Source organism: Colobus angolensis, unplaced genomic scaffold (assembly GCF_000951035.1).
Source record: "Colobus angolensis palliatus isolate OR3802 unplaced genomic scaffold, Cang.pa_1.0 Scaffold411, whole genome shotgun sequence".
In the NCBI taxonomy this organism is placed as follows: Eukaryota; Metazoa; Chordata; class Mammalia; order Primates; family Cercopithecidae; genus Colobus; species Colobus angolensis.
The window spans coordinates 1,994,236-2,018,814 of record NW_012117500.1 but is presented as its reverse complement, the minus strand read 5'-3'; the positions used below and the strand labels follow the sequence as shown (position 1 = coordinate 2,018,814).

Sequence of the window (24,579 nt, the reverse complement as noted above, 5' to 3'; positions counted from 1 at the left end):
TCTTTCCTGGTCTTACCCTACTCTTTGTTTTTAGCTTTCTTTGCACCTTTTACCACTTCCATTTGCTTTGTGAACACTTCTGTCTGTCTTTAAAGGCAGTAAAGACTAGTAATCATAATAACAGCAAATATTTTTTTACTGCTTATGCTTTACCAGGTACTGTTTTAGGCTCTTAACAAATTGAATATTCATAACAATCCCACAAGATAGAAAATAGTACTATCCCCATTTAAAAGACAAGGTAAGGCACAGAGAGGTTATGTAACTTGTCTGAGATCACACAGTTAATAACAGGCAGAGGCCGAACTTGAACCTAGGGTATCTGGCAGCAGGACCCAAGCCCACAACCACTAGACTACCTCTACGATAAGAAGCCTCTGCTTTCAGCCTCTTTTTTTTTCCCTGCAGAACCTGGCTGGACATGTGGGGAGGCTTAGCACATAGCAGCTTATAATGGTAACAGTCATTTCCATTTTCCTTCCATATTCAAGTGGTACGTCTGGCTTATCAAACCTTTGTCTCAATAAAAATGTGATTGCGGCCGGGCGCGGTGGCTCAAGCCTGTAATCCCAGCACTTTGGGAGGCCGAGACGGGGTCAGGAGATCGAGACCATCCTGGCTAACACGGTGAAACCCCGTCTCTACTAAAAAAAAAAAAAAAACTACAAAAAGCTAGCCGGGCGAGGTGGCGGCGCCTGTAGTCCCAGCTACCCGGGAGGCTGAGGCAGGAGAATGGCATGAACCCGGGAGGCGGAGTTTGCAGTGAGCTGAGATCCGGCCACAGCACTCCAGCCTGGGTGACAGAGCAAGACTCCGTCTCAAAAAAAAAAAAAAAAAAATGTGATTGCATGCAGGCTGAGACAAAAATTACTGCTCTTTGAAATTTCTGGAGTTGCCTGATGACACTCATGTAGGATTTATTTGATCAAAAGCTTTACTTGATTTGGCCTTTCAATAATAATCATGTTGGTCAATAGCAGAGCATGTACTCAACAAAAAGTTTCAGGCATCACTGCATTTAGAACCCAGTAAACCAGCACGGTTCAACAGAAATATGCTAACCACAAATGTGAGTTACACATCTAACTTTAAATTTTCTAGCAGTTCCTTTTTTTTTTTTTTTTTTGAAATGCAGTCTCACTCTGTCTCCCAGGCTGGAGTGCAGTGGTGTGATCTTGGCTCATTGCAACCTCCGCCTCCCCGGTTCAGGCGATTGTCCTGCCTTAGCCTCCCAGCTAACTACAGGCACGTGCCACCACACCCGGCTATTTTTTTGTGTTTTTAGTAGAGACGGGGTTTCACCGTGTTAGCCAGGATGGTCTCAATCTCTTAACCTCATGATCTGCCCGCCTCAACCTCCCAAAGTGCTGGGATTACAGGCGTGAGCCACCTGCCCAGCCCTCTAGCAGCCACATTTTTAAAAAGAAACAAATGAAGTTAATTTTACTAATAAACATTATCTACTGCAATATCAAAAAATTATTTCAACAATTAATATAAAACTATTGAGATATTTTTACATAGTAATTTCATAGTCTTCAAAATTTGATGTTAACTTTCATACTTCTAACACATCTCAGTTTGAATGAGCCACATTTCAAGTGCTCAATAGCTATATGGCTAGTGGCTACTGCAGTGGACAAAACAGCACTGGATCAAAGAGATGGGAGAATTTACAGCCGAGCAACACCAGCAGAGAACCCCGAAATGTCAAGTGCACACACACATGGAACGAGAGGCAGAAATGATTCAAGAAAACATCAGGACAAAATTGTTTTAAGGAAATTGATTTTCAAGGAAAAATAATGGGAAAACTTGGGGAAATTTTGCTAATTGGTAGAAATTTTAGTTGAAAAAATTTGTGTGCATATATAGTCTTTACTAGTTTATTTAGTTGAATTAACATTTATTTGAACCTAGAAAAAGAACTGCACATACTACGGTAGAGGATGTCAGATGATAATAAGAGAGAACTTTGGAATTATTTGAAGACAAGAGTTATTCCATTTGAGTGACTTAAGCTTCTTGACCTCTAGATCCTGGTTTTCTAGATCAGAAAGTCATAAATTTAAAAATCATATTTCTTTTCTTTCTTTTTTTTTTTTTTTACTCAAAAAAGAGAGTGTGTGGCTTTAGTTCCCATAGAGCTTCAGGTTCAGATGGTGCAAATGAAGCACTGGCTTTCTCAGCCTTGTTTTGGTAGCATAGGAAAACAAAACAAAACCCAGAGATAAGAGCAAGGGAGACTGGAGGATGTGATTATGAGTAAAACTTCTGGATGCATAATGTCAGCAGCACAAACTGTGTTCATTCTCCATGTTAGTTAATGGCTAATCTAGAGATTGTACTGCCATTTGCTGATAGAGCACAGTTTAAAATATTTTATCATTAATGTGACAGGGAGTTGGATAAAGAAAATGAAGCGTGATTATAAAATGCTAATTATAGTTCTCAAGTGCATATTGGGCACTCACGAATATTTGCAGCGTAATTTGCTTTATTTATTATTTCAGTTTGGTTATAAATGTTAATTCAATTGCAGATGGTATGTTGGCAATTTACAGAGCTATAAAGTTATTTGGAAATCCTAATATTTTCTACCAAAATGTTCCGTTAGTGATGGATGAGCTAAATTAAAAAACTCCTGCTCTTTAGAGTTAAATACATTAATTGGCAAGTAGGCTGTAGGGATTTCCAGATCCGTGCTGGCTATGTTAACTCCTTAAAGGAGGGAAAGACACGGTTTCTAATTTAGAGTAGGAATTCTCTTTATGAGAAAGAGCGAGGAGGAAAGAGTTCTCTTTTTCCTACCAGCCTCGTCACATTTCTTCAAGGCTGAGGTTTTCTTCGTGTCTTGGTTCATAGCAAAAGAGACATGCTTGAAGCCACATTTTTTTCGGTACTATGTCAACAGTTTCTGAGACCATGATGTTGATAATTTGGGTGTATGTGTACATGTGTGCATCTGTGAGAGAGTAAGAAAGAGATCGTGTTTTCTCCAACCTCACTGATTACTACAAAATATACATATGTTTTAGCTAGGAGTTGTCAAAGTATGGCCCATAGACTAAACCTGGTCTGCCGCCTGTTTTTGTATGGCCAAGAGCTAAGACTATTGTTTTACATTTTAAATGCTTGAAAAAAATTTTAATTTTATAACATATGAAAATTATATGAAATTCAATGTCAGTGTTTATAAATAAAGTTTTCTTGGTACACAGCCAATCCATTCATTTCTGTATTGTCTATGATTGCTTTCATTCTGTGATGGTAGAGTTGAGTATTTGCAGCTAAGTCTCTGGCCCACAGCTTAAAGAGTTTCTATTTGGCCCTTTATAGAAATCTGTCACCCCCTGGATGAGGCTATCTAAGGTGTAGTTTCAAAAATGGAAGCTTTAACCTATGTTTTTTAACCTCAATTGCAATATTTATGGAAACATAAGAATTTTGGAGAACAACTGGGTTTAAAACATGACTTTTTATTTTTGAAAGCTGGGAAGGTTATAAATATGAGTCTTAGCTTCCTTCATTTATAGTCATATTACTCATTGAAAGAAGTGATATTATATTACTAATGTAAAGAATTTTGTGTTTCACACACAGGCGATACACTCAAAACATTCTCTTTGCCTCCAAAATAAGGATAAAAGTAAAAATTATTTTCTTTTACTGTCAAATTAAAAACATAAACTAAGCTGTGTTCCTGGAATATTCTATTTGTGTTAACAATTAGGAATTGTACATAGAAGCACAGTACTCTCAGAAAATGTGGCTACCTTATATAACTCGTTTGGAAAAATGTCATTCTTTACTAAGAAATACTGTGCTTAATTAATTCTTGCTCCTAGGAGGTCAACTTGGGGCACTCATTATGGCCTTAATTGGTGATATAAATCCTCAGACCCCAGAGGAAAAACACATTGAGTGGTTAGTGGTCTCTGGCCTTTTGGGTGAGTGTGCACTGGTGCCAGCCTCATCTCAGAGAGTGACAGCTTCTGGTTTCATGGCTTCAGGTCTAGCCCCATTCATATTAGGTTTAAAGGCCAATGTGCAACAGCAAATAAATGCAATGACTTGTCCTGGTGTTTTGCATTAAACAGTGTGAGACAACCCACTACCTTCAGACTTGGAAAAATGTGTTTCTGTGAACTCCGGTTCTTTGTATTAAATTATATTCATTACACGGCCCATCTGGAGTCTCCTGCCAGGCCAAAAATCATCTTACAGACATTAGCAAAAGGAAGTTAAATGTAATTTTTTTTAATTGTATACTTTTCATTTCCATTTATTTTTTCCCTTTTATTGGAGAAAGCAGATGGACAGGAAAGCAGGATCCTCTCTTTGACTCTGGTTCCCTTCGGGAACAGAGGCAGAGCATTCCTGGCTGCTGCTCCTCTCACACGTTGGCTTGAGGTGATGATGGGGCTGTCTAGATTCCGGGGATAATTGCTGGAAAGGTCAGGAGTTCAATTTGAAGCTCACATTGGTTGGGGTTGTGGAGTTTGGAGGGTAAGAACAGTGCAGTGGCTTACATTGGGCTTTCACTGAAGTGGGTTGCCACGAATTATATTTGACAGTGTGGAAATGAAACTCACAAATATCAGATATGATGCAGTTCAATTTTGTGTCTGGTTATTGACTTGAGTATTTTGCCGGGAGTTGTCTTTTTGCTGAATTTTGAGTCAAGGCAAAAAGGGTCCATATTTGGGAGACTGGGCTTTCTTCAGCTCGTTGCATCTTACCAAACCAGCCATGTCTCACAAAAGGTATAGAACTAAGGCTTATATTGGAGACATGATGAATGTGTGTTCCTTTAAAAAGACACATGGAAATCTCAAGTATCAGTGCTAGAAGGCATGTGGAGATCATTTCAGACTTGTGAAATGGAACTACAGAAATGACTCAACAGTTTGCCCAGAGTCTAAAGCCAATTAAAGGAAGACAGTAGACTAGCCCAGAGTCCTTTGGACTTCTGCTTGGGTAGAAGTAGAAGTCACTTCAGCCATCCTACAGCCCTGGCAGAGGATATTTGGCCAACGAAGTCACTCTCCCATGCAAACTTCCACCCATCCATGTGAGCAAATACTTACTGAATGCCAGGCAAGGTGCTAGATTTGGTGCTGAGGATACAAAAAGCTAGAGTTATGACAGGACTTCAACTTAATAAATGACATCAGAACAATTCTGTAGTCATTAACTGTATATACCCTACCATCATCTGCCACTTCACCCAAATGAATTCCTAAGTTGCTGAGTTTGGAAGGGTCTTTTAAATTTGGATAATGGTGAGGTACTTTTGGCTGCATTCTGATATATCCAGCACATATGTGCATTTCCTGATGATGGGCTTCAGGGACAATGGGAGAAGGGCTAATTTTGAATTTCTAATAATGAATCCTTGTATCCCTATGTATAATTTTATTTCGATCAGTTTCCAATCACAGATTATTAATTTTATTACCTAAGTATATTTTTCTTACTCTAAATATTTTTCTTAGATTAGGACAAGGTTTGGATTAGGTCAGGTATACCTGTTGGTCCAATCCGGAGGGATTTACATTGCTTTACAACACACCTGTGACTTGGAGAGGAGAGAGAGGACGGATGCTGAACAAGTTCCCCTGCTCAGTCACACACATTCTCTCCCTTTGTGCTGGGATGGTGATGTGAAGTGTCTGGTGTCCCTGATGCAGTCAGCTAACAGCTTCCTTAAGGAACCCGGCCCTGTGCTACCCTCAGTCGTGTTTGACACAGTAACAGACACACATTACAGATGTAAATAGCAACTCCAGGTTTTCCCTTCCATGGAAGTGTGTTAAAGTTGTGTCCACTAAATGGGTTACTTTGGCTTTAAATAATAGACCCCATCGCTTCTCTGTTCCTCAGTGTGTGATGTGGTTTCACCTACCACACTCCGCTTTCAACAAAGCAGATAAGGTATCAACACAATTAAAAGTGAAAAATAATCTGTCTGCTTTGCCGGTAGTGAATGCTTACAGAACACACACTGATACAATAGATTTTCAATAATTTATGTCCGGGGCACTTTTTTTTTTTTTTTCAATCTGTAAATGAGGACACCTAATGCGGAATGGCCGGCATGACACTCTATCCTTCCCCCATTAAGATAACAAGAGGAGAGCCAATGATTCAGATCAGTGTATTTTTGGAGCTTTGCGCGGATAAAAATTAAAAATTAAAAGAGATGATGTTCTGAAATACTTTGGGTAAGCAAGCTCATAAAAGCCATTTGGAAACCTGAAATTACAGATTAATTCAGAATCTCCTTCTGAGGGGCTCCTAAAAGTGCTTTCTGTTTTCTTGGCAGGATGAAAGCATTACTTTTGTGTCACTGCCTGGTGCTTTCACGGGGTCTATTCTAATGCTCGCTAAGGCGTCATGCTCTGTTCTAATGTGTCTCTTGTAGCCATCTTTGGTCTGAACCAAGTAAACTTCAGGTGATGTTGAAAACAAATAGGAATTAATATATGAAGCTCTGTATCTTCCCTCTATAGATATGTTAAATCTCAAGGTACCAGGATAATGTGATTCATGGCTTATTTTCCAGCCTGGAGCGAGTGGTTGGTCCAATCTGGAGGGATTTATTCAGCTGCTGTAACTATTATTGACAGTATGGGGAACTGGCCCCACAAATGCCCAAAGTCTAGGGACTGCTGTCCTACAGAAACAAAACTGCTAAGCTGTTAGCAAAAGGTGGTTCAGATCTTTGGTGGTTAAACGTAGTTTAATCATGATTTATGCCCCCACCCCCGCCCCGCTCCTTTTCCTACACCTGCCTGTGAACATCTCATAATTATTCATTTGAGAAAACTCTGAATAAAAATATCGATCTTGAATATGTGTGTGTTCCAAGGAAGAAGGCCAGCCATGTCTAAGGAAATGTTCAGTCCTGTTCCATCTAAGGAAAATGATTCCCAAATTTCATCCACAGGCAGATGCTCAGGAGAGACTGAAGTGCTTTTGGATGAGTTCAAAATAAACACTCCCTCCTAAGCCACCTCTTTTGTCCTTCTGGAGAAAACGAGCAGGGCAAATGACATTCCGTGGAATGATCACCTGAGGAAAGCAAAATTAGGTATGAAACAGCCCCAAAGCTCCTAGATGAGGCTTCCTGGCCCAGGGGCAGGATCTGACACCCCATCTTTTGGAGTGGGTTATAACATCAGGGACCACCATCCGTTAACAAGCCCATCCTGGGCAGCAGAAAGCTTTGTGGAGCCAGATGGGAAGTAGCCACTGAGGAGAAAAATGTAATTTTGATACAGGAAATAGAAGAAGAACAGTACAGCTTTTCACTCAAGATATATGTTTCTTCTGTCTAAAGCCAGCAATTTTGGAAAATGAAGCGAAGAGTTTAAAAATAAGGGCTCTGTCAGGGAAAATAAAACAGGTCTCCCTACATCCATTTGGCTGCCTTTAATTGAAAACTGGAGAACAATCTAACTAATTGGCAGGTACCTCTTTTATTATGGAGACTGTTTCTCCCCTTCTCTCCAGTGTAGTCAGAAGGCTGTTCCTCTTTTTATCAACTAAAGTCAGGTATGAAATGGAAAAGCAGAGAGGTAACACTTAAAAAATTAATTGTGTCTGTTCTGCTAAATGTTCTCCTACAGCACAACTTCAGAAAGTGCAAAACTTAAGGTCTCTGAAACAGCAGCAGCTCCAGGAGTGTATTTTCATATAGCACGGTGCTTAGGTGGAAGCTATAATGTGCTAATTGCAGACAAGTTCATGTTGTTTAAAAGAACTTTTTCTTTTGCACTGGGGACCTATTTAATTTCAAATCTTGGCACTGTGCTGACATAATATAGCTACTTTAATTTTAAGGATCAAGAAAGAGGAGCCTGTGGGTGAAATTTGAGCCTATTTTTTTGCTAATTTGGAATAAGAAAGAGGGGAATTTGGGATAAATCATTAAGTTAACGTTGCTGCCTGAATTTATTATATTAGAGTTTTACCAATGAAAATATCACTTCCTTTTTCCTTTCCTTGCATATAAAGTATTTTGGTTTAAATTTAGGTTTCTTTGCTGATCTTTCTTTTCTTCCCTTTCCTTCTACATGGCATATCCATATGATATTATTTTTTAATTATAAAAGTTGCACTACTCCATCACAAAAAAGATTGTTACATCCCTGCCTGCAAAGGACTCCTGTTTTGAAGGAGAAAGAGACACAAAGATCAATTGTTGCACTGTTGTAGAGTGAGTGGTTCAACAGCATATGCTGGTCGTGGGGGCTTGGTGGGAGCCTGACCCCTCTTGGGGGCTGTATCTTGGAGCATGAGCAGTCCTGAGCCAAAGGACAAGGCGAGGAAGGGACTTTCAAGTCATAGGGCCTGTGGAAAGGCACCGAGCAGGGAGAGAACACTCTAGGTTTGGGGGACCTGGGTAAGCATGACTGGACAAAGGCATGAGCAACTTTGAGGGGCAGGTGGACTTTAAACCATTTCATCGCTGATCTCGGTGTGTAGAGGTCGATACTCTTAGCATTATCAGGCATCAGCCTGGACTCACCACAGCTTTTCCATACAAGGACAGAATCCATTTTGAGAGCTGGAGCTTAAGTAATATTTTCTCAATAAACTTCGTGAGATTTTTGCACTGTCAGAGCAGTGTCTGCGGTGAAGAGAAGCAGAAGGCTACATCCAATAAATCCCTGTTATTTTTCAGTTGTCAGACTTGACTTCAATGTAAATACCTGACTAGCTTTCCTTCTCCCATTCTCATATACTCTATGATTTTTTCCTTTTTATTCCAGGGTCAGGATGGAACCATGTATAAGTGAGAAAAATTCCAGTGAGAAGGTCCCAACATGGCCCTGAAAATTAAATAGACTTGGGAAAAATGCACCAAGTTATAGACAAGCATTTATTTTTCTGTGCTAATTTAGGTCCTTAACATCATAAAGCAATACAAGTACATCATAATTATTTGGGTCTGTGAGAGACCTTTGAATTATGCAATATGCAGCGTTGCCATGGTGATGTGCCTTGACGTCAACCAGCATGTTATGATAGAGCCATATCCTGGTTTTGTTAATGGCAAAATGTTGCATACCAAACTTCCAAAAGAGATTTTAAAATTCATGCTCCTTGGTAAAGAGTTTCAATATATTTGAGCATGTTTTGGTTCTCTCTCCTTCTGCTTACCGTTTTTTCCCCCCTTTTCAGTACGGATAAGAAAATTTAATCTGGGTTCAGATGAGATTTAGTAATTAATGTGCAAAGCAGCTGGGGTCCACCAACTCCTGGGCTGTAGCTGAGCAACTATTTTGTTGCTTTTTTTTTTTTTCAATACAATAATTGAAAATTTAAAAACTTAAAATTCATTGGCTTCTTGCCCTGTTATACTTAGAGTAATCCTGATAATAGATTGGTAACTATGGATTTCACCAAGGAAGGGCACAAAATAACTGACCCAAGTAATTTAGAAAACAGATGTCTTTAGTTGGTTCAAATTCTCAAGACCAGATTTAAAGAAAGCATGTGGAGAAGAGCGAAATCTTCCATTTTAGAGGCTTCGTTTCCTCCTGTCATACAGTTTTTCTTCCTGCCACATCTTAATTCAAATTCTTGAGAAGAGATAAAGTAGTTCCCAAGATATCATATTTATGATATTTAGCCTACTGCACAGAAATTCCTTTGGATAACTACTCAACCTCATACTCTTTCCCTTCTTTCTAAGTCACCTTTATTTTGGTGGCTCCCAATAGTGGTCAGAGACACTTAGGGGATTTATGATGAGCTTTTAGATATCCTCTTGAAACCGTGCCTAGATATGTGTGCTATTTCGAAGGAAATTTATCCAGTTTCAAAGAAGTTCTTTGTGTTCTCTTGGCTTCTCCCACTCCCCCTGCACCCCCACCCCCAAGTCCCTTTTACACTAGAGAAATAAAGCCCAGTAGTAAAACATAAAAGCCCTCCTGAAAGGTTTTTCTTTCTAGCTCTTACTCAGGTCGTGGATTTTCTCAGAGGCATCCCAAGGGAATCCTGTGGGAGAATGAGTGTGCTTGCAGTGAACTACTTAATTCTGTCCAATCTACAGTCTTTAAAGTAGATGTTAGATCAACCAGAAGAGAAGAGAGACTATCCAAGACTGCCACGTCCTCATAAAGGAAAAAGAGGTGGAACACTTTTGCTGTAGATGGTATTCTATAGCCTGGACTGACTACATAATTTGCAGGACTTTTTGCAAAATGAAAATGCTTATCTCTTATTCAAAAATGATTTAGGGCTGAGCGCGGTGCCTCATACCTGTAATCCCAACACTGTGGGAGACCAAAGCAGGCAAATCACTCGGGGCCAGGAGTTCAAATCCAGCCTGGCCAACATGGTGAAACCCTGTCTGTACTAAAATTACAAAAATTAGCCAGGCATGGTGGCAGGTGCCTGTGATCCTAGCTACTCGGAAGGCTGAGGCACAAGCATCGCTTGAACCCAAGAAGCGGAGGTTGCAGTGAGCCAAGATTGTACCACTGTACTCCAGCCTGGGCAACAAAGTGAGACTCTGTCTCAAAAATAAAAAAATAAAATTATTTTGAATTTTAGGACAGTGACAACAGTGCAGTAAACCAAGCTCCAGGTCCTTAGGTGCAAGGTCCTGAGGGGCTGCATAGTCACGTGCCCTGCCCAGAACACAGTTCTTCACTTTTCGAAGACAGTTTAGCAGTGTTTACTTGCCTTATGAAACTTGCTCCCTGAAAATTTTGTTTTGAGATAGTTGATCACAAAACTTGGTGGACTTGCTGCCTACCAATTAAAGTGGGGTTATGATAATCAGACCTATATGATACCTGGTCATTTAAAACAATATGTTATCCAAGGTCATGTTTTGGAAATAGAAAAAGATATATTTTCACCTAAATTAAAGGACATTTTATCCAACTGAGTAATCTCTCCTTACTACTGGTTTCCAGTTTACGTTACCTAGTAACATTTCTTCCCTGGCTCATGTTCCTCTAAAATAAAGAACATTGTGAACTGAATACATTGGCTTCATGCCCTTCCTGGGACATCATAGACTTTGGAAGTTTAGACCTTGATGTCTGATGATGTGAGTTCAGGTTCTCAGTTAAGAACATGGGCCACCTTTTCATTGGTATTCTCAGGGAGTTTTAATTAATTGGGGATTAAAAGGATTGAGAGCTGTTGTCTCTGGGTCTAACAGAGGTTCAGCTGTCAAGGGTTCACTTGACAAAATCCAGGAAAATACTATAATCATATTCTTCTCGAAAGATTTGCTTTCACAGTGATGATGTTTTGATAAATCTGTAATCTCTGCCTTTTTTAGGACATTTTTCTATGCATATTTCCAAAATTCAGGCTTTCTTTTCTAATGGTAAGAGTAAGTGTGCTGAGGAAGCTTCTAGACCAAGGGAATTGAAAGGAGACCTTTAGGCCTAAAATACATGGTCAAGTTCTCTGAAAGGCCAGAAGGTACTCTCCAAGTTAGCAGGCAAGAGGTGCTTATAGACTAACAGACCTTATGGAAGCCACGGCTACACCTTTACTAAATCCCCAGCACTGGAACCATGTCCTGGTGGGGATTTATTACCTTTTTTTAAAAAAAAAACAAAAATAAACAACTCTGAGCTTTTGCCCTTGAGACAACTCAGCTTTCTTGTTTGGAGTATAGATTTGGTCTTTTTCTTTTTGTGTCCCGGAGTTTGGCCCCCTCTAACTTGACTTGTTCAGTGTTCTTTTCATTACATTTATGTCCACCCTCCCTGCATAGAAGGAAACTCGCTGTCATCAAAATAATAGGCTGTTTTTCTACTTTCTCCCTCCCTCTCACCCATTGTCTTTCAGTGGGGTGAAAAGGTCTTCACTTTTCTCTTTCTCGCCCCAAATTTTGCTATTAATAACTTCTCAGACGTTGTCACGCACAGACTTCCACTCACTCCGGAGGGTGTTTTTTGTTTGTTTAAGGCAACGTGTTTCCTGGTTTAAAAACCATGTTTCCCAGAGTAGCTGTGATGGGATTATTCCATACTCACCTCCTACTGGCAGCATTTACTACTGGCTGGAAATGAGCATGACTGGCAGTTTTCTGCTGGCCTGGGGTCACACTGCACAGAGTTCCAGCCTGCTGCATGGCTGAATGACTACCTGGTCTGGTCATTTGGTTACTTTTTTATTCGGATGAGGTTAGAATCTTTTAATGACTGAGGAAAATATGACTAAGTAATGCTTTTCCTTCTTTTGCTCTAGAAGGAGAAATTATTCTTTTGAACTTTGCATGGGATAGAAATTAACTCTGCAGTAACCCAGCTCACATAGATGTGCTTTCCACACCACTTTTTGGATGGATTCCCCTGATCCAATGCTTTTTACAACTAAATATAGTGCCAAATTGCCTTAAAATTTTTTTTTTTAATCTTTTACTTAGTTCCTTTCTTCAAACAATCCTGACACATTCTACACATTAAACCTGATGTCAATGGCTCTAAGACTAAAAAATAACTTCCATTCAAAACACCACAGTATGAATTCTCACAAGCAAATGTGTGATTAAATATGAGTCAGCAGATTGCACTGTTATTTTAGAAAGCAAGGATTCTTGGACTACATTCCTGCCTAGACTCAAGGGCAGACTCAGGGTATTAGGTATTTGTATTGATTCCCAGAGCTCAATATCTACTTCAGATAGATACGTGACGAAGTCAATGAATCACAGCTTCCCGGACAATCCTGACAGAATATAATTCAGCCCTCTACTGCACAGACAAGTACAGTGTCTCTCTAGTAAACACTTGGCACGGCCTTTAAGATCTTCCCCGGTTTAAACATTAGCCCCCTCTTCCAGCTGTATCTTACACCCCCCACCCATCATTTACATCTCTGCCAATGTGGACCACTGGCTGTTCCCTGCGCTTTCTTACTCCTGACCTCTGTTGCTTACCCATAATATTCTTGGGGGAAAGCCTGCCTTTCCAATTCTATTTTTTCACTAGAGCTGAGATCAAGTGCCAGTTTTCCTCCCTTCTAACTCCTTTGAATTCCTAAGGCCTTTATTTGCTCAATAAATATTTTATGTGTCTACAATATGTGGATCAGGCACTACAGTGGACACTTTTTCACTTTCTGCTTCCATAAAAGTTCTTATCACACTGCTTGGTGGCATCTTACATAGTGTTCACTTGACTTATTGTTTCTTCTATACTGGGAAAGGACAGGAACCACCTATGTATGCTCCAAGAAAGCTTACCACATCTATTCTAATTGGCACTGAGTGAATGAATCAAAAAGTGAACAATTAAATATAGAGATGGCCTTTGGTATCATGAAGTTGTCCATCCCCAAGAGCCTATATTGTTTAGAGGTTGGAGACTGTCCTATACTATTTGGGGATCTTTAATTTAAACATAGAATGTATATGGGAAATTATTCAGAAAAAAGCTTTGAGGAAAGAAGTTTTGTCAATAACAGTAGCTGCTATTCATTGGATGGCTGCTATGTGGCCAGATTGTGCTGACACTTTGCATGCATTCCCTCTTTAGATACACACAGTTCTCTCATGAGGTACTTTGTCATTCTTTTTTTTTTTTACAGATGAGGAAATTGAGGTCTTAATATAACTCACTCAGGGTCATACAGATAGTAAGTGGCCGAGTCACAGTTCAAATCCACGTGTGCCTGAACTAGACAATTCACTAGACCAGTATCTAAACCAACAGAAATCATCCCCTGTGGAAGACAGTGGAGATTATTGTGTGTGATAACATCTGAGAATTAGAAGGTGAAGCAGGGTTCAGGTGCAGAGAAAAAAAAAAAAATCTAGAGCAACAATTTGAGGGTATCAGAGGAGGGAAGATGGCCTAACCCAATTCCATATCAAAATATGCAGGAGTGCAGGGAGATGAACCACTTTTCTCCATGTCCTTTCTTGATTTGTGATTTAAGATGAGTCCATCAAGAAAATTATAAATTTTATGTATAGGATATTTAGGTATAAAAAAGACAGTTATCCCTCCTTTTGATTTTTGCTCCTTTCTGCACTGTAGATAATAGGGATGACTGGGAACAGTAGTACTTCATACCCTCAGGGAGACAGAAGTAATCTGAGTCAGATATGGGCATTCCATAATTACTGCTAATACATGAACTAAATGACTCTAATGCATGTATAGCCTTCTCCACCATGTGAGTTTTTCTTTTTCCTTTTTGGTTGTACCTCAGTTCTTTGATAACAGCAGTCAAAGGGCATGAGGTAGGAAAGTTGAAAAATCCACGGTTAGAAAATACTTGACTCAGTTTGTAACACAGATCTGTCTTTCCTAGCTGGGCGAGGTGACGGGCGCCTGTAGTCCCAGCTACTCGGGAGGCTGAGGCAGGAGAATGGCATAAACCCGGGAGGCGGAGCTTGCAGTGAGCTGAGATCCAGCCACTGCACTCCAGCCCGGGCGACAGAGCAAGACTCTGTCTCAAAAAAAAAAAAAAAAAAAGATCTGTCTTTCCGATCTCAGTAATTGGTGTTCATTGTGTTAACGGCTTTAACTGTCATAAACAACAGAAGTCATGACTAATCAAGCCATGGTTAATAAAGAAAAGTCATAATTAACCAACAAAAATTAGGATTAAGCAACGGAATTCATTATTAAGCAACAAAACTCATGTTTGACCTACAGAATTCATGATTAGCCAGCAGAAGCTATGATGTATAACAAAAGTCATAGTCAACATGCACAAGTCACAGTTATAGCCAACAGAGGCCCTGACTGACCTGATTCCAACTCGAATCAGTGGGTCTGCTACTAACAGCTGAGAAATCTTACTGTTTAATTTCTTAAATACAGATGATATCATCCTCAAGGAATACATTTAAGAAACTAAGGTACAATCCAAGACGGTTACTCTGGCTCTGGTTATAGCTAGGACTTCATCGACAATTACAATTACTATTACAGTTACAATTACAATTGACTAACAATTGTTAGTCAACAATTATTAATTGAATATCTTCTATGTGTCAGGTTCTGTCCCAGCCCCAAGCTATTCAGCTGGTGTGTCCCAACAAAATTTATTAAGTGTTGAAAAATTGAAACACTTTCCTACCAGTTTCTGCCTGGCCATTGCCTTGGGTCTTCCCTCCCTCCATCCAGCTGTACTGACTTAGTTCCAGGGAGGTCATATTTGGCACTGCCTGGAGGCCACCTTGGGTCCACCAAGTTGTCAGCTCAGGTTCCTAGGAACCAGCCTTTATATGTATCCTACTCTCCTGTCAGGGAGACATGGGTATCAGCAAGGAAGATGGCACACTTGGTGGCACTGTGATACCTTAATGGAGAAATGCACAATGCCTATTGGGCTCCCTGAGGCTGTGGCCACCAGCCACAGCTTGGCATTCCTGTCTACAAGCAGACAGTACTATTGTTTAAGACCTTAAGTATCACCCTTGAATAGGTATAACATGGAAGGAAAAGCAAAATACCATGGTTGCCTAGGAGAGGAAGCATCCATGTAAGCTTAGATCAGTCAGAGAAGGCTTCCTGGCCAAGGTGACCTCATAGAATTTTCCTGGGTTTACTGAGAAAAGGAAGTTCCCAGAAAATGAAAGAGTAAAATTATGGTGTCAGCAGTTCCAGAGTTGGTAGCAGAAAACCAGGTGGTGTTTTTTTGTTTGTTTGCTTGTTTTTTGAGATGGAGTTTCACTCTTGTTGCGCAAGCTGGAGTGCAATGGCACAATCTCAGATCACTGCAACCTCTGCCTCCCGGGTTCAGGCGATTCTCCTGCCTCAGCCTCCCGAGTAGCTGGGATTACAGGAATGCACCACTACACCTGGCTAATTTTGTATTTTTAGTAGAGACGGGGTTTCTCCATGTTGGTCAGGCTGGTCTCGAACTCCCAACCCTCAGGTGATCCACTCGCCTTAGCCTCCCGAAGTGCTGGGATTACAGGCGTGAGCCACTGTGCCTGGCCGAAAACCGGATCTTAAGACTTCTAGCCACAATCACTTGGGATAGTATTGAAACGTTCCAACTTCAGTCCAGCACAGATACCTGCCTGAGGCCCTCACTGAGGTGCTGCAATGACTCAGTTCTAAGATAAATATAAAAGCCCTCATGATGGTGTCCTTTAAGCCCCAGGCTGGTTTCCAGAAGTTGCTATTCTTGCCCATGCAGGTGGATGGTCTCTCTTCCCTTAGTCTGCAAATACCACCTCTTCTTTCGCCAATTTCTTTGCCCACAGAAACTCCCCAAGTCTCACTCTCTAGCTACCCAACTCATCACTTCCTGGTGTTATGACACACTTGGAATCCCAGAAATTTGTGACTAGAGAGGACCTTACAAGTAAACTGCCCAACCCCTCATTCAGGGAAAGAGAGAGCTTAGTCCCACATGGTTGTGACTCGCTCAAGGCCTCTCAGTGACCGTGAGGAGATTGCAGCCCAGGCGTTCAACTCCTAATCCAGGGCTGGACCTGTCCTACCTCTGCTCTCTCCTCTCAGGTTGCTCCTCCAAATGGGACTGAATTCATCCTCTGTACATGCTCAACTTTTGAATCTCCTCTCCTCCAGATGTGTCTACCCATCCCTTGGCTTCAATAACTATCCCAAACTTTGTCGCGAAGTTTGAGGGGTCTAATTTTAGGTGGGGCAGATCCATGGCTTTAAATCAGTCACATAAGAAGAAGCTTATTTTTTTCTCTGAATTCCTCAAACAGAAAATCTTGAGTCAGTGCTGATGTGTGTCTCATGCTTGCCCAGCTCCCTTTTCAGCAAGAAGTGAGGAGGGCTGGGGCTCCTGGCCTGCAGCAGACACAGTGCCTAGTAGGAGTGAAATGACATCTGATTATTGTATTGTTTGCATTTCTCTTTTTTTTTTTTTGTTTTTTTATTTTTGAGGCGGAGTCTCGCTCTGTCACCCGGACTGGAGTGCAGTATCCGGATCTCAGCTCAGCATTTCTCTTATTTCATGAGTACCTTCTAATATTGAGAGTTGATCTGGTTTTCCAAGTAAGCCAGAGAGAAATGGTTTCCGCTTTAAATAGTGTTAAAAGGAGGAGTCAACCTCAATTGAAATCTTAGCTAAGTAAACTTTAGGTGTATGAGGATATCTGCCCTCACCCACCACATACACTGGGTCCTCAAAGCAGTGATCCAGAAGGGAGTGAGGTTAATATAACAATTCGTAATACCAATGAAGGAGGAGGAAAATTTGTACGACGCAAACTTCTCTTTGGCTCGGAGGCCATGTCTGTTTACTCAACCCATGTATAAAAATACCTCATAGCATATATTTTAGTCAGCAAGTATTCTAGCATGGTGGAAATGATTTACTGAAACTTAGACCTTCTCCTGAAATCCAGCCAAAAGTCTGATTTGGAAAACCAAGAAGTCCTATTTAGTTTCTGCCGTCATTGTTACTGAACCACACTGACTGGGTAATTAGTGACATATAAAGTTCTTTAATTCTCTAGTCTTCCTTCATTTGAGCATCATGAGATTGTTTTTCTCTCCTTCCCGGTCACTCACTAAGTGTTTGCTGAACTGAGTATTTGGTTTTTAATAAATGGAGAGGGTCACCTTTGTCCCTATCTCATTTTCTTCCCATGAGAAAATGGGAAGGTGTGTAAAGGACCGTGTCTTCCATTGTGTCAGTGTTTCTCGGCAGAAGAGCGATGGAGGTTTCTGTAAACTGAGTTTCTACATCTGTCAACAGAAGGTGGCCCGCAGTTATATTTTTTGTAGGGAAAGATATGGTTTTAGGTGACCACTCTGCACAGATTCTGGGAGGATTTCACAGTATTTCACAGTATTTGTAACCTGTTATTTTAGATTCTAAGCATATTTGTAGCTCCAGAGGCACAAAAATAAGCTGTGTTTTCTTGGAAAATGTGTGTGTGTGGGATATGTGACAGGAGTTGCAACCTTAAACAAGATTTCCAGGTGCTTACAGTTGAACCATGCCAGTGAAAATATGTTTATTTAGACATTAAAATCCTAGGGTGCCCACGTAAGTATCCTAAACAATGTGTGTTACATGAGCATTCTTTGCTAATGTGCTTTAGCTTTGAGTGTTCTTAGCTCTGGCTCCCACAGTGTTAATGTACTGCAGGAAAGTTGAACTCAGATGGTGGGTCTTACTTTCTGTTCAACGCATTCGATGGTGTGTTTCTTACATTCAAGAGAGTAGTTTCTAGTGTTGATGTAAACCACATCACAACTGGCAAGGTAGACTTCGTCACTCCTAATACTCATAGCGACGTGGAAGCTTTTCTTAGGCATTTAGAAGACAGAAAAGGCAGCAGGTATATCCTTCATCTGTGTATTCAGCAAGCATCACTTGATCATCCATTGTCTGCAAAGCTGTATGTAGAAACAGGGAAGACAAAGAGGAAGTTGGGGACCCTTGCTTCTGGAGCCTGAAGTCTGCTTTATTTTGTCAGTGTTTCACAGAAAAACAGGGTAAATTGCTTCTTTTGTCAAAATGTGATTTTCAAAAAGTTAAAAAGCAAAAAACTCATTCAAGTATTTAGTAAGCACATGCCAAAAATTTATTTAACTCATTGATGAAGGGAATAGTGGGATGACCAAGCTGGTTTAAAGGAAGATATGAGAAAGATATTCAGGTAGATAGAAAACAAGAGAGAAAGGAGTGAAGGAAAAGAGAATACCAGAATAAGATTGCAAAGTTAGATAGAAAATGGTTCATTTCCTACAGGGCAATAAAACAATAATATTTGGGGTTATTGTTCATCTGGTCAGAAATGTTTTGCACCTATACTAGATAAAAATTATGTGTAATTTACTAGTTTTCTACAGTCTGTAGAGAATCTGAGTCCAATCAATAGTAAATAGTAAGTCAAACAAAGTTATATTTCCTGTGAGTGTTAGATGACACTTAGGTGGGCTTGTCAGTCAATGCTGTAGTACATTACTACCCAATAGAGCTTTCTGCAATGATGGAAATATGCTATATATGTGGTGTTTAATATGGTAGCTATGGGCCAGATATGGCTATTGAGCATTTGAAATGTAGCTAATGTAACTAAGGAACTGAATTCTTAATTTTATTTACTTTTCATTAATTTTGATTTAAGTAACCTCATGTGACTAATGGGTACCATGTTGGACAACACAGCTCTAATATGCCATTAAATGGGCAGACACTCATTTTTATTTCTTGTTTCCAATTTTGGATAATTTTTTAAAATTGTGTTTGAAATGTTGTGAGAGGAGCTATGTAAAAGAACTCAGAGAAGACTCCTTTGAAAAAACTAACTCTCACATTAGGCAAATAATTTCTTTTATTTTTTCTCTTTCTTTTCTTTTCTTTTCTTTTCTTTTCTTTTCTCTTCTTTCTTGTTGAGACAGAGTCTCACTCTGTCACCCAGACTGGTGTGTGGTGGCACAATCTCGGCTCACTGCAACCTCTGCCTCCCAGGTTCATGCAATTCTCCTGCCTCAGTTTCCCAAGGCTGGGATTACAGGCGTGCGCCACTGTGCCTGGCTAATTTTTGTATTTTTTTAGTAGAGACAGGGTTTCACTGTGTTGGTCAGGCTGGTCTCAAACTCCTTACCTCAAATGATCTTCCTGCCTCAACCTCCCAAAGTGCTGGGATTACAGGAGTGAGCCACCGCACCCAGCCAATAATTTTTTTATTGGGTAAAAATCATCATATATTGGGTTTCTTGGTAGTGGGCTCATCTGAAATTGTTCTGGTCAGCAAGGGAGCCAGTTAGGAAAGCTAAGCCTGTTTGGAGGGAACCCAACTCTGGTGTTTTCCAAGTAAATCAGCTTGGAATTAATTTTCCTTTAGCAAGATAATAATGGTCATGTCTAGTTTTGATTAAAAGTGGCTTTTGGGTTTGCAACAAAGGGAGAAGCTATTGATATCTCACGAGGATTTTAAGGTTTATGTAAGTTAACTTTTCTGCTGCCATCACTTCATTATGCAAAAAGAGCAATTAATGCATTGATAAGGTTGGCTTTGATTTCTGACAAAGCTCATTTGCTTTACTGAGTTTTCTCATCTTCTTGCTTGCTTGCAGGGCTTTTTCCGCAGAAGTATTCAGAAGAATATGATTTACACTTGTCACCGAGATAAGAACTGTGTTATTAATAAAGTCACCAGGAATCGATGCCAATACTGTCGACTCCAGAAGTGCTTTGAAGTGGGAATGTCCAAAGAATGTAAGTGGAGTCTCAAAAACCTTTTTCCCTTTTTCCTTATTTCTGTGATTTGCTCACCTTCCACAGTCATGTGGAATTCACACATGACACTAATGATATCTTGCCAAGGGTAGGTGTGAATCGAGATGACATGAAAATGGGGATTGATATGGAGATTTTGAGATGAAACTTGAGTGACAGTTGGTGGAAAGGCAGGAGTTAGGTGTCGTGGATGGCAGATTTGTATTTCAAAGCATTGGCTAACTCGCTGTGGATCCCAGAGTCATTAGCAGTAACTCAAGCATATCGCACAGTCACATGGTGACTCCATTTCCCCATCTTGACAATGGATATAAGGATCTTCGCCTGTATCAGTAAGGATAAGATAAAATGATAGACATGAATGTTAACAGTAGTCATAATTTGCCCTTTTTTAGGAGGGAAGGATTTGAAATATACAGGCTTTAGTGTAAACAGAGTATATAAACACTGCAACAGATTTTGCTCTTTCTCTCTTGGACATGTACAAATGTAGGGAATAAGAAAGTATTAGGTGGATGGCTTGGCTCAAGCAGGCCTGGGGATGTCATGGGGATATGTGCCCAGTGACACTCTTGTGGGACTCCTGCTCTTCCTGTCACTCTATCACGGGGGGATTTTGGTGATGGCGTGCTGTGCACCTGTGAGCAGTGGGCTGGGTGCTGCGTGGGGACCCTGGAGATACCTGAGACATGGCTACTGCCTTCCAAGAGCGTGGGACAAAGAGCCAGTCACTCCCACCATGATCCTCTAATGGAGTTGGAGGAATTATGTTATGAATCAGGAGCTCTTAGATTTTGGAACTGGGAAACATGACCGTTGGGTGAAATGACTGAAGAGGGAAAGCCCCTAGAGCCAACCAGAGGCACTGCTCTGAGGGTGCCCAACTGGGAATCTTGCCTCTGCTTGGAGCTGTTGCCCAGGAATTGTAGCAGGTGTTTCTTGGTAGCCCACCCAGATACCTTTCCTAACTGTACTCCTGCGCCTTCACCTTTCCTAACTGTACTCAGATTTTAGTTTTCTTTTACACCCGTTAGGTTTCTATGCTTCAGAGAAAACTTCAGGGCTGGGATCCACTCAGTCAATTAAAGCCAATCAGCATATTTTATGTTCCAACCACATGTGTGAACATGTAACCTAGGTTGGTTCAGTGAGAGGGAATTCAAGACTCGTGTGTAGAATATCAGGACAGAAGTACCTTTCCCTCTATGCATGTGAACAAGGAAACAGGTAGCCACGAGTACCTTGGTGGCCATCCTCCAATCCCCAGGGAAGTCAGCTGTAGGACAAAGCATGCACTGTAGATGGAAAAGTGGAAAGACAGAAATCAAGCCCTTAATAGCACCATTGAATTACTGAACCAGCCAGCCCTATGAAACCACTGCCTCCAGGTCGTTTTGTTATATTTGCCAAGAAGAACCCATTAAGGCTTTTAGAATGGACGTCTTGTTAATATTTAGAGTCCTCATGAATGAGAATGGAGTGGGTCATCAGACAGGAAAGCATCCTGCATGTGCCATTCCTTCTGGGAAGCTCTTTTTCCCCTAGGCAGTTCCATCTGCAGGTGATCGGTCACTTGGCCACATTTCATCCAGTTCCTTTCCCTCCCTCTAAAGTTTAGAGCCATTGAGTTACTCAAAATCCATACATTTGAAGATAGGAAGCTAACATTCAATTGGCTCAGGCTCTAAATCCTACCACTGAAGAGAAAAGTATGATAACCTGAAATAGCCAGATTATTCCTGTGTGTGAGATTCACAGGATGATCACCTACTGCTCCAGTTTTGGTCTGATGTTCTGTAGACATGGATGTCACACAGCGTTTCTGTGGGAGAATTTCAGTTCAGGCTGAAATTATAAATGAGTAAGCCAGATGTGGTCTCAGGGAAAATCAGTACTTTTGCATTATTTTGTGTGGGCTGGAGACCCATTTCCTGCTTACATTACTTAAAACCCATATCCTGCTGCTCTGTAAAAACTGGCAGCTTGGTTGGCAATTAAAAAAAATAATGTTTACACCCACAGGAAAACTCTAGCATCAGCCCTCAAGGAGCTTATCACCTTAATTAGATTTAAAAATATAGAAATGGGAAGAAAATGGGATCATTATGTCCAAGTACACAAAAATAAATATATTTTTGTTAAAAGGAAATTGAAGGGAAAGAAATAAACACTTGGAATATAGAGATTGAGAGTCTAATAGGGTATTTTTAAAGTTGAAACAGAAGGAAGCAGGCAAATATGAGAATCAGTAACCAATTATACCACAGTATACGCAACTGAAATGAACCCAAGAATAATAGATACTCGTAGAATGTTAGAAGTGAAAAGGGATCTTAGAGATTGATTTTCACTCACCTCTCTCATTTGACATACAAGTACACTAGGACTCAGAAAGATGAAACGGTTTTCCCAGCTGTCCCAACTGGCTGAAGACATAACCACGACTACAGTGAAGTCGGCCACCTCTCCTCCCCATGCCTTTTCTGCAATAGCAAGATTAGCAAGATTCACATTCCGTTCTAGCCATAGGACATGTCAGTTCATCTGTATGTGTCAGAATCCTTTAGATGAGAGTGACAGAAAACCCAGCCCAAGCTGGCTTAAGCTACAAAACTCTGCACGTGTCACTGAAAAGTCCAGAGTAATATGCTGGATCCAAGGGCACATGTTTGTTTTCGGGGCATTGTTTCTTTGTCTCTCACAGCTGATTTTTGCTATGCTGGCTTCATTCTCAGGAAGATTTTCCCCATGTCTGACAAAGAAGGGCACCAACAGCTCCAGGCTGATAATCTATTGACCCATTAAAAAGAGAGACTCTTAGATCCCGATTGTTCCATCAAAGCCAAGGGACAGATTCTCAGTGGCCTACCTTGGGTCATGTGCTCCTCTATGAATGCATTGCTTTGGGCAGGGCATTGCTTTGGGCGGGGGATAGAATATTGTGATTAGCCAGGTCTGGATTATGTAGCAATGTCTACAGCCCAGGATTCAGGTTGACTTCACCCAAACCATGTGGGTGGGGAGTGTGGAAGAAAATGTTCCTCAGAGGAGAATCAGAAAGACAGGAGGCAAAAACGACTTCATGTCCACCATGATTTGTCAGGTCCCACAGTGCTGTTCCCAAGGCACTCTTCTTTATGCTGTGGGAGAAAAAAAAAAGAGTAAAAACTGGGAAAATTTAAGAATCATTATAGTAATAGCTAACTAGACAGGGTATTTTCTATGTGCCAAGTACTACATTAACCACTTTTTTTTTTTTTTTTTTTTGGTCACCCAGGCTGGAGTGCAGTGGCGGGATCTCAGCTCAGTGCAACCTCTGCCTCCCGGGTTCAGGCGATTCTCCTGCCTCAGCCTCCCGAGTAGCTGGGATTACAGGAATGCACCACTACACCTGGCTAATTTTGTATTTTTAGTAGAGACGGGGTTTCTCCATGTTGGTCAGGCTGGTCTCGAACTCCCAACCCTCAGGTGATCCACTCGCCTTAGCCTCCCGAAGTGCTGGGATTACAGGCGTGAGCCACTGTGCCTGGCCGAAAACCGGATCTTAAGACTTCTAGCCACAATCACTTGGGATAGTATTGAAACGTTCCAACTTCAGTCCAGCACAGATACCTGCCTGAGGCCCTCACTGAGGTGCTGCAATGACTCAGTTCTAAGATAAATATAAAAGCCCTCATGATGGTGTCCTTTAAGCCCCAGGCTGGTTTCCAGAAGTTGCTATTCTTGCCCATGCAGGTGGATGGTCTCTCTTCCCTTAGTCTGCAAATACCACCTCTTCTTTCGCCAATTTCTTTGCCCACAGAAACTCCCCAAGTCTCACTCTCTAGCTACCCAACTCATCACTTCCTGGTGTTATGACACACTTGGAATCCCAGAAATTTGTGACTAGAGAGGACCTTACAAGTAAACTGCCCAACCCCTCATTCAGGGAAAGAGAGAGCTTAGTCCCACATGGTTGTGACTCGCTCAAGGCCTCTCAGTGACCGTGAGGAGATTGCAGCCCAGGCGTTCAACTCCTAATCCAGGGCTGGACCTGTCCTACCTCTGCTCTCTCCTCTCAGGTTGCTCCTCCAAATGGGACTGAATTCATCCTCTGTACATGCTCAACTTTTGAATCTCCTCTCCTCCAGATGTGTCTACCCATCCCTTGGCTTCAATAACTATCCCAAACTTTGTCGCGAAGTTTGAGGGGTCTAATTTTAGGTGGGGCAGATCCATGGCTTTAAATCAGTCACATAAGAAGAAGCTTATTTTTTTCTCTGAATTCCTCAAACAGAAAATCTTGAGTCAGTGCTGATGTGTGTCTCATGCTTGCCCAGCTCCCTTTTCAGCAAGAAGTGAGGAGGGCTGGGGCTCCTGGCCTGCAGCAGACACAGTGCCTAGTAGGAGTGAAATGACATC

The 24,579-nt window shown here is 41.0% G+C and overlaps 1 protein-coding gene across 6 annotated transcripts in view; it reads left to right on the top strand.

The window, feature by feature from the left end:
* RARB (retinoic acid receptor, beta) overlaps positions 1-24,579 on the top strand; it is a 424,977-nt gene that overhangs the window by 304,779 nt on the left and 95,619 nt on the right. For all 6 annotated transcript variants that reach the window (XM_011956243.1, XM_011956250.1, XM_011956247.1 and 3 more), the window contains exon 3: positions 20,016-20,157. In XM_011956243.1, coding sequence (XP_011811633.1) covers positions 20,016-20,157 — 142 coding nt within the window. The remainder of the gene's footprint in view (positions 1-20,015; positions 20,158-24,579) is intronic.